This window comes from Malania oleifera, chromosome 10 (genome assembly GCF_029873635.1).
Source record: "Malania oleifera isolate guangnan ecotype guangnan chromosome 10, ASM2987363v1, whole genome shotgun sequence".
NCBI lineage: Eukaryota > Viridiplantae > Streptophyta > Magnoliopsida > Santalales > Ximeniaceae > Malania > Malania oleifera.
Genome location: NC_080426.1, coordinates 46,576,555 through 46,594,406, shown reverse-complemented (window position 1 = coordinate 46,594,406; position 17,852 = coordinate 46,576,555). Strand labels below are relative to the sequence as shown.

At 35.7% G+C, this 17,852-nt stretch overlaps 1 protein-coding gene across 1 annotated transcript in view; it reads right to left on the bottom strand.

The window, feature by feature from the left end:
* Positions 1–17,852, bottom strand: part of LOC131165493 (uncharacterized) — a 77,205-nt gene that overhangs the window by 12,334 nt on the left and 47,019 nt on the right. The window contains exons 13-14 of the mRNA XM_058123357.1: positions 14,880–14,992; positions 14,478–14,660 (exon numbers count right to left, since the gene is read on the bottom strand). Coding sequence (XP_057979340.1) covers positions 14,478–14,660; positions 14,880–14,992 — 296 coding nt within the window. The remainder of the gene's footprint in view (positions 1–14,477; positions 14,661–14,879; positions 14,993–17,852) is intronic.

Genomic DNA, 17,852 nt, shown 5'->3' with positions numbered 1-17,852 from the left:
TAAATGAAAAAATGGTAAGAAAATAGGAGAGAGAGAGAGAGAGAGAGAGGGAACAAGGAGAGAGGGACTCACATTGCCACTTGCAAGAATACTGAAGAGTGAAGTGGTTTTGAGGTAGGTCCTGCAGACTGAAGAGAAGTGGCTTCGAGATATCCAGCAACAGCTCGAAGACTTCCGGCTGCAATGAAGCTGAGATGTCCAGCAACAGATGCTGGGAGGGAGGTTCGAAGGCTGCACGATGTCTGGTGATGGAGACTGGGAAGGAGGTTCCAAGGGTAGAAGGGAGGTTGTTCGTCTTTCATGAATTGTGCTCATCAGTGTTCTCTGCCTCAGTTTTTTTTCCCCCCCTGTTAAGGGCCTAAAACACAGCGTTTCAGGCCCAATCCGTGTCCCATGCATATCCAAACGCGTCTGGCCATATACAAACCAGTGAATTTTAAAACAGAAAATAGCTTCTGATACGTGTCCGACATGAGTAGTTTGACCCATTTGAAATATCCATGTTTCCTAGGCAAAAATTGTTCGGTGCAGAGTTGACAGCCTTCCCAATCAGTGCCTAGAATGCCTCTTGGCGCCCATTTCAAAGCTGAGGAAGTGTGGGATGGGGTGATTGAAAGATTCGAGATGAAATTGGCCTGACAGTGAAGGATGTTTCTCTCTAAAGGGGGACAGCATGGCAGCTCAAGCTCATCAACAGGACTCGTGCCAACTTGCTAACTCATTTCATATCTATGAAATTGACTATTGCAAAGAAGTTGGAGCATTACAGAGCAATTTTCTGCAGGCAGCACATATGATGAAAGGAATATTTGCCAAGACAAGTGGGAAATGGGAAACAGAGCTCTTAGGAAAGGTGGTCTAATGACAAGACACATAGATAGCTTTAACCAAGCCTTGCTGGCAAAATGGCTATGGCTTTAGAAGTATGCAGCCAAGAATGAAAGGCTCCGAAAGAGAATAGTCGATGGTCAGTTTGGTAAATTATATAATTGGTTCATGAACGATGGCGCACTATATTATGGGATTGAGAATCGGAAAGGCATGGAAACATAAAATTCCAATGAACTCCATTTTCGCCCCTAGTCAGGGTACTCTCAACCAATTTAAAGACCTGTTCTAAAGATTTATTGGGTTTGAAGTTGGTAATGATAAGCACACTAGATTTTGAATGGATGTGTGTGGGGATGACATTCATAAAAACTCTTACCCTACTTTATTCAGCATCGCCTCAGATAAAAGAAATGGTTGACTTGAAGTAAAAATGGTGCTAGTTGGAATTTCAGCCCCATAAGACAGCTGAATGATTAGGAGATTAATGAAGTCTGAACCTGTTTGGAAAATTGTACTTTGTAAAGCAGTAAACTGAATAATGCTGGTGAGGATATAATCAAATGGAAGACGAGGAAAAAAGCAATCATTTCTGTCAAGTCTTTCTTTGACAGTGTCCCTTGGAAAGAGGTTAGGAAGATTGGAGCTTCCATAAAGTGTCCTTTTTAACCTAGGAGGCAGCATCAGACGTGTTGACGTCGGATTCTGTCTGAGGGTGCTAACAATGGGAGTTATGCATGGCGATCCCTAAACAAGAAAACCTTAAGAAAAATGAAGATTCTAACTAATAAAGCATGAAGTTTGGAAAGTGGAATCACCACCTTATTCTAACTAATAAAGCATGAAGGAGTGGGTTTGCTCTCGAATCAAATAAGACAACGACTTTATTCGAAAGCAATAACATGGTACCTATCACCACGTCGCCCACATTCTCCACATCGGCAGGGGTAAGCGAGTAAACTCTCACCTGAGCCATGTTTCTCTGCAAATTTCCCCGGGGCGCCTGGGTACCTCCCCCGTACTGATTCAGTGCAGGGGTAGCACTCATCGGCGCACGACAAACTAGTGCCACATGGCCCGCTTCACAACAACGGTGACAGTTACCCGTGAATGGCACTCACCCCCATGCCACCTACAGCACCTGGGACACCGTGCGCGAGATGAATCCCCCTGTGGACCCCGTGGTTCCACCTCCTATCGTTTACCAACACCGTAGTTATTCTTCTTCCACTGCCCCTAACGAGCACCAGTCTGAGAACTAGAAGGCTCTAGCCTCTTCTTCTAATCCTGGACTACCACTTCCTCCTGAAGACTAGCTTCAACCACGGTGGCTTTATCCACCAATACAGCGAATTCCCGAATCTGCAGGACTGCCACCTGCGTACCAATATCCTTCCTCATACCCTTCTCGAACCTCCGAGTCTTCTCATACTCGTTCGATATCAGGAACGGAGCAAAACGAGATAGCTCGATGTACCTGGCCGCATATCTCTGCACTGTCAAGGTTCCCTGGGTCAAACTTGCAAACTCATCCGCCTTCACGTCTCGGGTAGAAGCCAGGAAGTATCGCTCGAATAATACCTCCTTAAAACGGCTCCACGTCATCTCTGATGGCCCGGTCCTTTGCTCCTCCAGCAGACTCTCAGCCATCCACCATCTCTCAGTTTCACCTGCTAGCTGAAATGCAACATAGAGAACCCTCTATTCGTCTGTGCAGTGCAGAACTTTCAGTATCTTCTCCTTCTTCTGCACCCAATTCTCGACCACTATTGGGTCAGATCCTCGAGTGAACGTCGGAAGATGCGTACGGGTAAGGGTAAATTTCTCGATAGTGCAACCCGCAGCAAGAGGTGGATGTTCCCGTCCCCTAACACTCCGCCCAATCTCCCGCAATACCTGCTCAGTCAAGCCTCGAGGCACGGCAAGAGACCCATCACTCGAAGTCCCCTCCGAGCTACCGTCCAAGTTGTTATCCTTGGGCTCCATTCTGAAAATAGGATAAGAATATAATAGTATTCCTATGTCATAACATAATTAACACAATCATTGTAAAATAATCAAGTTAACATCTAAACCCTCGGCTCAAGGTCTGCCTCACCGCACCGACACGAAACCATTAATGGTTTGCCGTGGTTTTACTGAAATCGTCATTCCAGGAAAAACACAGAACACCGTTAATGAATCCATGTCTAGCTACAAGACAACCCTAGACCTACTCTACCCATATCTCAATCTATCCATTCCTTACATTCCTATACTTTGATATGTTCACCTAATCAAGCCTAACCAAGTCCACAAGACCTAACAACTTGGTTAGCTCTGATACCAAGCTGTTACGCCTCAAATCATGAAAGTGGGCCTCAGGGTGTGATCTGAGAACCTAACATGTATTTGTATCATACAAACATCCATGATATGAGGGTCCAACCCGATAGGGCTCGCGGATACCCTACTCACAACGACTATTCACATGAATAACGCAGTGGAACATATTTCAACCTATTACATTCATTCATCCCAGAGTACTAAGTCTGTCATAATACAAAACATCAACACAAGGTATCCAACATAATCCAAAATGACATCCCGGCTACAGTTCAATACTCACAACAGTACTTACAAAAACTAACAAAATACTACGCTCCAGAACCCTCTAGAACGCTAGGTCCGGCTACCTAAAGGACCTGAAATAGATTTGTATGATTGGGGTAAGACACTTCTCAGTAAGGGAGAATCAGGTTATATCAGTGTGTGGCCACATGAGTGTTATTCCAATAAGAAACAAAGCATTTTGCATTTCCAGTCTTTTCACAAAGAGTTCTAGCATATTTCACAATCATCAGTATAATCCGGAAAAACGGCATGTCATTATTGACCCACAGTATTGAACCGGCACAAATCTAGTGTTTTCACATTCTTCGGCATAAACCGGCAATTTATGACCATCAATATTAACTCGGCATGTCTTACAACCCCACGATATTAATCCGGAATGTCTCGACCCTACGCAATCAAACTGGCATGTCATTATTGACCCCGCGGTAATAAAATCGGCATGTCAGTAACCACCATTCCTGAAAACAGTTTGGAACTTCAGTTCCTATATTCCATTTCAAACACATCACAACTCAATCATCACAAAATATCCCCTCCTGCCAGTGCTGCCACACCTATTTGGATAATTAAACAAACATTTGATAATTGATTCGGAAATACAGTTTAACATAGAACAAAGGTACGGTCATCTCTATACTCTAGTTTTATTCAAATAAACGATTTTCCAAAAGAAAAAGAGACTATACCTGAAACCCTAATTTTCCAGAAAATCACACACCCAAAAAACCGGCAATCGCACTCGGTGAAATTTTCTAAACAAGTAACCAAAACATCCATATAAACATAACCTACAGTTCTACCAGATCAGATTTTAAAAATAACTGATATAAACAAATCCGTTTATCTGTTCCCGACATGGTTCGAAATCGCGGTCGCGGGTAACGTCGCGAAACGGTCGCGGGTGTCGCGGGAGACGCAGGTGTTACGTAACGGGAAGCGGGCGTAACGGTCGTGAATTTTTTTCACGCATGCACAACCATGCCAAAATTAAAAAATAAGCATGAAATCCATTAATACATGATTTTTAATGAATTTTGAAGGTTTTCATTCAATCTACAAATGCTTTTTAATAGGCATTATGATTTTTATATTAATTTTAGTGCGCTGTTTACAAAAAAAAACATATTTTTTTATAGTTTACATTACTTTAATGAGTAAAAAGATGTAGAAATGTAAGAATCAATTAATTAAAGTCATAAAGTTACTAAAAATGAATCAATACCCAATAGACTTAATACTCAATATACACATTACACATACATGAATTTAAAAAGTAATTAATATCAATAAATAGTTGAAAATACATGAATACAATATTACAAATTTATAACATAACACATGTCACCACCAAAAAGAATGACGTGGAGGGTCTTCATAATTTGCATCTGTATCTTGAGATTGGGATGGGAAATTATCTCCCCATCCTTGTGGAAATACATAGTTGAATGAACCCAAGTTTGCGTCATTTTGTTGTTGCTCTTGAAAATGTATTGGTGATGAAAATTCTCCTGAATAATGTCTATAAGTTGGGGCAGGGGCTGGCTCTGGGTAGTGTGTAGAAGAAGACTCACTAGATCCTGAGATTCCTGATCCACTGGGATAAAAATGTGAGTCACGAGATGCATAATGTGGATATGCTGGATGAGATCCATATGATTGTGATGATGAACCATCTAAACCAAAGTCGCCAAAACTACGAACCACACCATATGAATCTTCAGTAGAATCGCTAGGGTCACCACGAGCACTCCTTCTCCTGGGTTGTGAAGATTGGTTCCCTGGAGGAATACCCAAGTCATAATTTTCAGGTATGTCATGTAGTCCATAAGGATCAGAAGGATATATATCCCTTCCAAATGATGTCCCTGTATCATATCCATAATTATATTCTACACCGCCGCCTCCACCACCACCACTGCCACCCCCCCCCCCAACCCCAGCTCCAGCACCACTATTACCATCATCATCACTTGGTGGGCTCAAACCAAGATTGTCATCACTTTGTGTACGTTCAGGGCTTGAACTTGAATCATCATGCGCGTTTATTGGTGGTTGATCACCTCCTTCTGTAGTACCACCAACCTCTTCATTTAACCAATTTGAATTGTCCTGACCGTCGAGTAGTGGTGTCTCTCTCTCCTCTAACCATTGACTTAAAGGATCATCTTCTTCAAAAATGTAGTCCAAATTGATAGGATTGAAACCCTCTTCAATTTCTCGTTGGCTTCTTCTCATTGTACGTCTTAACTTTAACCTCATGTTGTAATGTACGAAAATAAGTTTTTGTAGTCTCATGTACTTTAATCTATTTCTTGTTTTCGTATGGATGAGGCTAAAGGTGCTCCAATTACGCTCACAGTTCAAAGCTGATGTGGTCTGGCTAAGAACTCTAATTGCTATTCTTTGGAGCTCAGGAGCACACAAGCCATAATGAATCCACCATTCAGCTGCATGAATAATTAAAAAGAGTTTTATGTTAGTATAGCGTATTTCAAAAGTCAAATTTGAACACAAAGAGAGAAAATAGAGTAATTCTCCATTATTTAGCTATATAGCCATATTTACCAGGATTTGTTTGTTTAACTGCCCTTTGAGCCAACGGGGTTCCAAAAGTCTCCTGCCTATCTCGATATAGCAACAACTAAAAAAGGATGATTGTGAAATATAATTAATTAATTAGATGTATTAATAATTATTCTTGAAAGTATTACAGAATACTAGAACAATTCATTATTCAATTTAATGGAACCAATACTTACTTGATTAATAGCCCGAATTTGAGTATCTATATCGGGTACCAACTTGGTTATCACTTTTTTAACTCCATCCATGACTTCTCTAGCAACTTCAGGAGAGGGTGGGGCACCATAAAGAAATTGTGGGTTCAAAAAATACCCTACAATTAAATTTAGAAACATATTAATCAATAGTTTTCTAATGCAACTATGCATAATTTAAAAGTTAAAATAATAAGAAATTGTATTTGATTTACACTTACCAGCAGCGTGCAAATCTTGGTGCAACTGAAAACTCCACCGGTTGTCAATAATTTTCCAATAGTCTTTGTAAAACCGGCCATCTTTTTGAATGGCCAACTTCGCCCTATCAATTGCCTCGTATATGAAGCCCATGGTTGGTTTTTCATCACCATCAACCAATTTAAGAACTTTCACCAAGGGTTCTTGGACTTTAATTATATCAGAGGCCTTTTGCCAAAACTCTTTGCCTAAGATAATTTTCTTTGAATCATATGCTGGGCCTGATTTTGCCATTCCAAACCTTGAGTTTTTCCAAGCATCAGATGTAAACATTTTCCTTAGTGCTTGTTTATGCCTGACAATAGTCTCCAAAGCAATGAAATTTGTGGCAAATCGAGTGATGGCAGGACGAAGTAACTCTCTATTATTTGTGAATTTCTTCATGAAATTCACTGTCCATGTGTGGTTGTAAATAAATGAGGTTATTGTTCTTGCATCTTCTAAGACCTTCTTCACATTACTTTTCTTACCAATATCTTCAAGAATAAGGTCTATGCAATGAGCTGCACATGCTGTCCAATAGAGATTGGGCCTCTTCTGCATTAATAATTTTCCTCCTGCCTTCATTGCAGCTTCATTATCAGTCACTACTTGGACAACATTCTCCTCTCCAATTTCTTCAACCACCTCATCCATTAATCTGAAATGAAATTATAGATTCAATAATTATTACTATTTAATTAAAAACATGCAAGTCCATAATACTATTTGCATATACAATTAAAATTAGAAAATTACCTGAAATAATATTCAGCTGTTCTGCTTGGCACATCAGAGGCATCAACTGATTTATGAAACACGGTGCCTCTATCGCAATAAACTAAAAAGTTTATAATGTGTTTTCTAGTTGGTCCTGACCAACCATCACACATAAGTGTTACACCTCTTTCCTTCCAAATTCCAGCAAAAGAAGCTATATAATTTTTCATTTCTTGAGACTCTTGCTCCAAATAAATTTCAGATATCTCATAAAGTGATGGACCCTTCACCCCCTTTCCAACCTCTGCAGCAATATCAAGCATAGGCTGCATAAATGGAGAGTCAGCTACATTCGCTGGAATCCGATTATAAATTAGGAATTTTCCAACCGCTTTTTCTAATTTACTTCTTAAACCTTTCAGTAACTTTGTGTTGAGTTTTGGTTGTTTCGCACTCTTGCTTCTTTCTAAAATAGGATCCATTGCCTTTAGTCTAGCTTCAGGGGCATCAGGATTGATCCATTGTCGTCCACTACCTCCAGCTTCTCGACCACTATAAGATCGAGCTCCTACTCTATTGAAACCACTGGTAGCACCACTGCCAGAGCCACCTCCCTCTTCATAAATATTACCCCTTCCAGTTGTTCTTACTCGAAATCTTTGTCTCTCTCCCCATTGTTGTTGTGATCGCATGCTTTCTTGTCGAGTAAATCTCATACTTTCTTCTTCCAAGTCTTCTTCATCGCTCAAATTCTCAAAAACTCCTCTAATTTGGGCTTCTGCTTCTTCTTGCCTTTTTTGTTTATCTCTTTTCTTCTCAGCATACTGTTGTAGATGTTTCATCATTTGTTCTCTTACTTGTGTGGTCACATTTGAGCATCCAGCTACTTGACCCTTTTTATGTGTCAAGTGTTGTTTCAAGCGTGTAATGCCCCCTTTGATTATCTTCCCACATAACTTACACATAATAACATGTCTATTACCGTCTACCGCAGTACCAAAATGCCATCAAATATCCTCACTAGGTAAGTTTTCATTTCCTCTATCACGTGACATATTGATAGACTTAATTTGATGATCTCTACACAAAATATAAAAAAAATACAAAGTTACAACCTTCCTACAATGACAGGAATAATATAATTAGTAATTTAGTAAATATTAAATAATAAGTACTAAATAGTCCTAATTTTAAATACTTATTACGTAAAAATAAAGTATAATATTTGATTAAAAATAATAAGTAATGTTTATTATTTTTATATTTAAATAAACAAAATTATAAAATATTAGTTATTTTATTTCACTAAAAATATATTCCTTTATCTTTAAAAAGATATTTTCATTATTTTTTATAGCTTGATTTTATTTTCATTTATAACTATAAGAAATTAACAGGTGAAAAAGATTTTTGCTATACTTTCATATACATCATAGCATCACAAATAGAGATCCATACATTACAAATTGACTATTTAATTTTTTAAGCATTTTCTCAGTATATGGATTAAAATTAAATTTTTCTACAAATTCCAGTAGTAATTAGTAAAAATCAAATTTATTAATGTATTAACTATTACGTTAATTTTTTTTTATTAAGTTATTAATTTTTACTTTATTTGATAACTAAAAACAAAAAATAGATGTAAACATTTATTTTCCCTAATTTTAAATTTAAGGTCAAAATGATGTTTTAAAACTTAAAAAATATTAATAAACAAGGTCACCCTACTCAAGAAATGGCAAGTAGATACACATGTAACATAAAATGGGTGACAGATGTTATTTAATTTTTTTTTTCTTTTATAATATGAATATTATTTAATATTTTTTCAATAGATGGGAGTGAATATGATATCTTCTTTATCAAAATGACCACTTTGTCCAGTTGACATAAATAGTATGTTAGCCAATTGGTGCCATGAATTAATTTTATGTCTATAAGTTTGGCAAATCCTAAGACTAAATATTATAATAATTGTGCAGAGTATTCCTTGGAATTCTTTAAGAATGGTGAAAAATAGAGCTCAATTAAGCCTAGATAATATAAAATGCCATCACATGGATGTCTTGTGTACATACATTATTTTAATGCTTTGTTTAGATGGTGAATGCAGTAGTGGATTATTGATATTCAAATATTATTATAAAAAAGGCTTCAATTATTATTGGTAAATATTAATTATTTACTAACCTTAAAAAATATTAATTATATAATCTTAATAATTGCTTGCTATGTCATGGAATTAATTTTCATAATTATCTTTCAAAAAATATAATACAATTAAATATTTATAAATTAAGAAAATTTTATTTTACATAATTATTAATGATTTCTAATTTTTTACTCTATTAAATTACTTTTTTTTTAATTCAATTTAACAAACCTATTTTACAAAAAAATATAATTTAAAAAAAAAAACAGAATGAAAAGTGCTTTGGGTACAACAAAATATAATTTAAAAAAAAAAAAACATAACGAAAAGTGCTGTGGGTGTTAGAATGTCTCATACGCTGAGGCCTGGTAGTCGAGTCAGACCGAGAGAGGGGAGGGATTCGAGGGAACTCGGAGGAGCCTCGAAGGAGCGAAGCACAAAGCAGCGATGACTCCAAGCTCCGAGCCTCCGAAGCTGAAATCGAGAGGCTGGCCGGTGGCGACTGCGACGACTGGCGGAGGAAGGTGCCGACTGCGACGACTGGCGGAGCTGCTGCAGACCTGTCGCCGTCGCCAGTGACTCGCCAAGTTGCTGGAAGCCTGGAACTGCAAGTCTGCAATTATGAGTCCTGGAAGGCTGCGAAGTGCGAAGATGAGTAGATCTGCTCGGTAGCCTCGGTGTGCTCACTCTCAGGCTTCGAAGCCTTCTTATTGTCGAAGGCCAACAAATTTTCAAGGTCAGTTTGTAACTTTCCATTTTACCCTTTGAATGGCAGATGGGTGTGGGGACTGGGGAGAGGGGGAAAGCAGCGCTGCTGCCTGCTGCCTGCAGCAGAAAGCCTTCAGCGAATCTGCGACCTGTCGGCCATGTAACGGTCCGTAACGGACGTTACGACGTGTAACGTTGGAGTATCGGCCATTACGTGCCGTTATGCCTCCGTAACGGCCGTTACGGCAGTGAATTTTTTCCGAACCGCATTATCGGCCTGTATCGGTTTCGGGCCCTCCGATTTTCATTACGTATCGGCCGTTACGCTACGTAACGGCCGTTATTTAAAACCATGGTTCCCGAATACCGAAACACGACTCCAAACGGCTCAAAACAGCCACACAGATTCCCAAATCCTAAAACCGAAAGATCATACGTCAACATCACCCTATTTAGTACAGATCTACAAGTCACTAGGCTCGTTTCGACCCTTACCTCAACTTCGAGGTAAAAACCCAGAAATCCTCAAATCGAGATTCTACTCCGTAGGACTTGTAGAGATTCACCCGTTGATCCACGTAGTAACGTTGGATCGTTAATTCGGGCAACGAGCCGCTCGAGATCTTAGAGAGAGAGAGTGAATTCGCGGTTTAGAGAGAGAGAGAGAGAGAGAAAGTTTTATATAATAAACATAACTTCGCCCTTAAGTAATCTAAAATATCTCCTCCAAGATATTTATATATAAATGTCTAAAAATATCTCCTCCAAGATTTTTTTATTTTTATTTTTGGTTCGGGTTACTACATGTGATTCGTTTAGAATCAATGAATTAAAATATAACCAAAATTTGGAAATCGATATCTTCTAGAAAAAGTAAAACAATGGAAAGGGTTTGATATTAAATCAATTAAGAAAATGAATTGATTTGAAACAGAATATTTGATGGGATTCAAAATCCATTAAAAAGGCAAGAATTTAAAATAAGAATTTTTAAAGAAAGATTTCGAGGAAAAATCTAGGCTTTCCTCATTGGCCAATAAAAGATAAATTCCATGTTTTCCCTCCATTCTTCTCTCTCATTGATGAAGGTACCTACTTCCCTCGAACATATGGTCTAAAGGAAAAGCACCTTCATCGTGCCTAAGGAAAGATGAGAGTGAACAGCATGCGATTGGATTCTTTCAACCATCCCATCATAAGCCAAAGTGAAAACATGAAGGACAATATAAAGATACCTAGAATTCTAGGATGAAGAGAGGAAGAGGACCCTTAAGTTGTAATCTAAACAAACAAAAATTCATATTTAACATGCAAATAAGGAAACTCCTATAAATATAAAGATACCCAAAATTCTAGGATGAAAAGAGGAAGAGGACCATGGGGCCTTTAACCCATGGCGAGCCTGCCACTGACCTTGCCATCTTCTCCAGCCACCCTGAAGCCATCAGCGGCCCCAATCCTTCAAAAAAGTCCTACATAAGGATAACCCACCCAGATTCTTTCAGCTCCCATGGTGAGGCTCTCTGGCAACCTGGGCTGCCCAGCCTCACCCTCACCCTCTATGGCCTTCTCTCCTACTTAAAAAACAAAAAACAAAAAAAAAAACAAAAAAAAAACAAAAATCCTAAATGATGATGATTTTTTAAGGAAAACTCAGAAAACCCAAGTTTTAATCTCTATGCATTAAACCCCTATTGTTAAGGTTTCAATTCTCTGCATCCAACCCATGGTCTTAAATTTCTACGAAATTGTCGAAATTTTTTTCAAAATTCACGCTTCCCATTACACTCGAAATCGAAATGTAGTATATTTCCATCATGCATAATTTCCATCAAAATTTCAATGAATCATCTTAAATTTATCGAAATCTCGAAATTTAAGCTAACATTGTTGCAATTTTAACCATTCAATAGAATTTCCAAAGAATTCAAATGTGAGACTTAGACATATAGTGAAATTTCTCTCTTAATTTATCTTTTCTTTTCAATGAAACAAAAGATTATTACAAGGGCTTCTGAAATTATATGAAAAATTAAACTTACAATAACATTTTATTCAATCATTCATGTCCAAATTACTTTTATTTGTATAATAAATAATATATAATTGATTTATAAATTCTAAATATATTAACCGAATATATTTAATGCACATATTATATTATGAATATTTTTAATATGCATTTTACACTAAGAGATTTGAGGAACATTTTGGAATGCTGGTCTTTATTTTTGGGTACTTTTTAGTTCTTTTTTTCCTGGATTTTTCCAGGCCTTTTTTGGGAGATGCCTCATTCTCCCTCATGTAAATGCTATTTATTCTTTTACTATCAAAAAAATATATTATATTGTGAATATCTTTAATGCACATTATACTAAAAATATGTTTAATACACATATTATATCACAATTACAACTATTACACCTCATACTCAACATAGATGTATTTAGTTTGTATTATATTAGCCCTAGAACTTACATTATTATGTCTATTAACCATTTCTAAAGTTTCATGAAAGAATTTCATGTTTTCTTATTAATTTCCATCATCTTTTCAAATTGAAATCAGAGCTGACAACTAAATCAAAATTTCTGAACTTTTCGAGCTTCGAAATTTTAATCAAAATCGAATTTTAAGACATTAATCCGACGTCCTAATATCAAAACTTCAAAAAATAAAAATAAAAAACCCAATATAAAAATTTCACTTATGCACCCAAACCTCAACTATCAAAGTTTCAAACCAAACCCCATATATCAAAAGCTTAAATCTTAATGGATTCGAACTCCCCAATAACAAAGTTCCTGCTTTTATGTATTACAATTCCACATATTCAAGTGCATCCATGATGTATTATCAAAGAAGGTGAGAGCATGATATTAACAACACAATCTCAAGTAAAAATTGAAGTTATTGAAACAATAATCTATATATAAAAACACAACAAAGCAATTGATCTAAAGCATGAATAAAACACCCAAGTGACAACATGCTTCATAGTGTTTTCATAAAAACCCTCTCTTTAAACTAGTTTAATCAAAAGAAAGCACATCAATTGGATTTAATATACACCTTGCAAAGGGATTATCTTAAACAAGAACAAGAAAACCCAAGCTTCGATTCCAAAGAGAACAAAGAGACCAAGCCTTGCTCCAAAAGAAAAAGCTCTTTCCCCCAAAGCTTCTAAGGTAGGTTTTTCTTCCTTACCACCTTAAATGAATGTAGCCTCTAACTCTACCCTTTGAGAGCGGATGATTTGCTCTTTTGTACGTTTGCCTAGCCTCTATTTATAAAAATAGAGCTATGGTTTGCAATAAATTGCCTCAATTCCAAAAAATACCCCTTAAGGTCAAGGAAGATTCCCTCCTTGTCCTAAAGAGCATTTGGAAGCAAACCCAAGCTTCTTTTAAGCAAGAAATCTTAAAATAAACTAAGAACGCCTTATTGAACCCACAAAATTAGTTTTAACCCACGAAACATGGGATTAAATCTCAAAATTGACACCAAAGAGCTTTGGTTCTTCAACAAGCATGGGTCTGTCCAAATTTCTAAGGAAACCAATTAAAGAAACCCAGACAAAAATGGACATTGACAAAATGCTATTCTTGCAGGGAAATACTTCAGAAGAAGAGGGATCAACCACATTAGAGGTGCTACCCATGCAAGGAGCCTAGGACTCACACTAATCACCTTCTCCTCTATTCCCAATAATAAAATCTTTTTCAGAGTAAGTCCGGTAAGGGTTTCGTGTAAGATGGATCATGCCAAGTGTCGTGGGGGGCAACGTAAATGACCAACAGTGTGGGGTAAACAATTCTATATATAATTATTCAGGAATTTAGCAGTGGAGGTAAAGGAACAAGAGGGTAACAGTGATGAGCATACGAAGAAAGTTTAGAAAATAGCTCCATTGTGTTTAGTCTGGTGCATTTGGAGGTAAAGGAACAAGAGGGCTTTTGATAACAAGATGCTTTCAGCGCAGCATCTTAAACAATTTGCCAATGGTCAACCGTTTTTTTGCTGGAGTTTTCTAGGAATCAGTGATAGTTTGCTTTTATACTTTTGTGAGACATAGGCCGCTTTTTGTATAAGGGTAGGCACACCGCCTAGGTGCCTGTTTTTCTTTATAATTCATCTTACTTATCCAATATATATATATATATATATATATATATATATATAATCATATGTACATATATAGGATAAGATATCATCTCAAGAAAAAACAATAGAATAGCTTATATGAGAATTAAGCCTTTTAAGAAAACACTGGTAACAGAAGCCAAGAAATAAGGTCAAATAGGGAAAAGTGAGCTACAAAATCTATTTAAAAGAGGGGTTACCATGTCAAACACATGCATTAAATTTTTTATATAGGTTTACTTATGAGATGAAAGCAAAAAAATAAACAAACAAGTAGAGAAAAGTCATACTCTGTTGATCTTCCAGCAGCAGAAAACAAATCAGCCCAGTGACGACCATCAGTTTTTCTTGCAACACTTACAACCACATCATGATACTCTGCAAAATTTCTGATCAAATCACATGTCTTCACCAAAAGAGAGGAGCTGGTAGCAGGTTTAGGTTCTGAGACCTGATTTTTGTTTGCATTTTGCCTGCAACCAAGTTGTGAGCATAAATTAGATAAATTGCAACAAAAAATCCAATTGAATAGTAAATTCAAATCCACAGGTAAATAACCAACAAAAAACAGATCAAGGTTAATTTTGATCTAAAATAGAAGTTACTGGAAAGCTAAAACAGTGACCATAAAGGCACTAGGGATTGAGACATTATCACACTCAATAAGGCTCAATTTCTCATCCAATGAATACCTGGAAATTTCAGCATCAAATACAGTAAAAAGAAGCCACTCCATACAATGAGAAAAGTGGGGCTTTTCAGCTGATAACTTTGCCAACTTCAATGCTTCCTCATTCTTGTCCCTCTGGCATACACAAGCAAAAACAGATTCATAAGCCTTTCATGTGAAGGAAAAATAAGTTCAAATTAAAAAAAAAATCACACATTCAAGATGTTGCTGCAACGTAGCAGTTGCCATCATAGTTGTTAGAATCTTCTGATTCCCGATTCAATTCATACGATTCGTATCAATTCCACACCAAATCAATCCAAATCTGACTAGCGAATCTAAAATAACTGAATAGTTGCTGAATCTATTGATTAACCTCGTGAATCTAATGAATTGATCCAAATCTTCTGATTCTTACGATTCTGGACCTATCGTATCCTGACAGACACAACTAAGTTAAAACTGCAAAAACAACATTTCTTTTTTTTTTTATTGCTTTTTTTATTTTCACACAGTTACCTTCCATTCCTCATCTGCATCAGTTTTGCGCTAGAAATAGGAGAAAATACAACTTTAGGTCTAATATTGCCTTCAAAAAACCATTCTTCACTCTTAGAGGAATACAGTGTTCTACCATCAAGAAGTATTTTCGTTGTGTTTATAAGATTTAACAGTTTGTTTTTGAGTAGTTTGTTCAATTATTATCATTTTTAAAGTAAAATCATTTTTTTTTCTTCGTAAATGGAGAAAGAATATGCTTGAAATATTTTTTAATTGTTGATAAACACAGGAAGTTCAGTTTTCTATTAATTTTTCTTGATTCCTTTCCTCACAAAAGTTCTTTTTTCCATTAATATTTCTTGACTTATTCCCTTAATTCTCATTTGTTTAGGGACTTATTCCCTTAATTTTCATTTGTTTAGGGAAAGCATAGACATGAAATATAATTTTTTTTATCATCGAAATTTAAATTTATTTTACTATTTCTTGTTTGTATATCAATATATGCAAGTCATTTAGAATTGATTTAGGAAATTTGAACCGAATCTTACGATTCAATTTGATTCTCAATTCACGATTCCCAAAATTGGAATTTCAGTTCACGATTCGAACCTCGATTTGACAACTGTGGTTGCCATTATGTGATTTGACTAATCATGGCAACCAATGAACAACTGTTTAAACCTCTCAACGGAACAAATGCAATTCATGGTTTGGTTTAACTTCATCCAACAAATGCCAGTACCAATTTGGATAGCTCAAGCAAGCTCAAGGTCTTAAATTTTAATTTCGACTAAAATTTCAAGGCTTCAAAAGCATGAAAATTTTTATGGAAATTTCAATGTCAATGTTAATTTGAAATAATGATGGAGATTAGTAGTAAAGCATGGATATCTTTTATAGAACTTCAGAAACTATTCGTAGGCATACTAAAGCAAGATTTAAAACTTAAAATATTATATTAAAAAAATACAAAAACTATTATTTATTATACAAATACAGATAATTCAGACACAAAAGATCAAATGTTATAGCTAATATCTACATTTAGTTTTTCAGATAATTTCATAAGTTCGAAGCTATATTTCGTGTCCATCTTAAAATAATCTTTAGTTTCCACAAAACAAGAAGATAAATTAGGAGACAAATTTTCAAATTTAGGTTTTGAGTCTCATATTTGAATTTCAAAGAAATTTCATTAAATGGTTATATTTCCAAAATAATTTAGCAACAATGTTGAGATTTCAACAAATTTTTAATGATTTGTAGAAATTTCAACAATTTTTTAAAATGGAAATTGACAGCCATTTCTATTTTTGAGGGTGATGGAAAATCAGAAATTTCAATGGAAATCTCACCAATTTTTGGAAATTTGAAACCATGGACAAGTTATTGGATTGCACAGCAAAATATTTAGCTAGTTTGAGGCATGGTCGTAAATTTCCACGAAATTGTCGAAATTTCCGATTTTTGTCACCCTTGAAATCAAAACGGCAGTCAATTTCTTTCTTGCATAATTTCCATCGAAATCTCAATGAATCATTCGAAATTTATCGAAATCTCGAAATTTTAGGGAAATTTGTCAAAATTTTAATTATACGATGAAATTTTGCCATAATTCAAATGAAAAATTTAGGAGTGAAGTGAAATTTCTATGTTAATTTATTTTATTTATTTTATCGAAACAAAAGATTATTACAAGTGCTTTTGAAATTACATAAAAAAAATAAACTTACAGTAACAATTTATTTAACCATTCATGTCTAAATTATCATTATTTGTATAATAAATAATATTTAAATGATTTATGTATTTCATTTGTATTAACTGAATATGTTTAATGTATATTATCTTACAAATATGTTTGATACACATACTATTTTACAACTTTTTTCACCTTATACAAAACATAGATGTATTTAATTTGTAATATATTAATCCTAAAACTTATATTATTATGTTTGTTAACCTTTTTTAAAGTTTCACAAAGAATTCCATGCTTTACTAATAATTTACGTTATTTTTTCAAATCGAAATCGAAATTGACATCGAAATTGAAATTTTCGTCAAAATTTCCGTACTTTTGAAGCTTCGAAATTTGAGTCGAAATCAAAATTTAAGACCTTGGTTTGAGGTCAGCGACGTCAAACAAAATCAACAGTAATCAGCTCGACTTGGACCTCATGGCAGATCAATTTTCTAAATGCTATACAAAGCTGTTTCAGGAGGTTTGAAGAGTGTGTCATTTATGTATTGCCATCCAATACTAAACTCTCAGCTTCAAAAACAGACCAAAGATCCAATTTGGTAGCATCAACATTGCACCACCATTCCTTTAAATACAAATTCCTATAGATTTCACATCATCAGGCTAATATATAAAATACATGGTGACGATTAAAGATCAAAGATGGGCCTGCAAAATACTAATAACTACTTCATGGGTAAAAAGGAATGAATTAAGCCTCAAATATTTCTTTCCACGGCTTTAGTG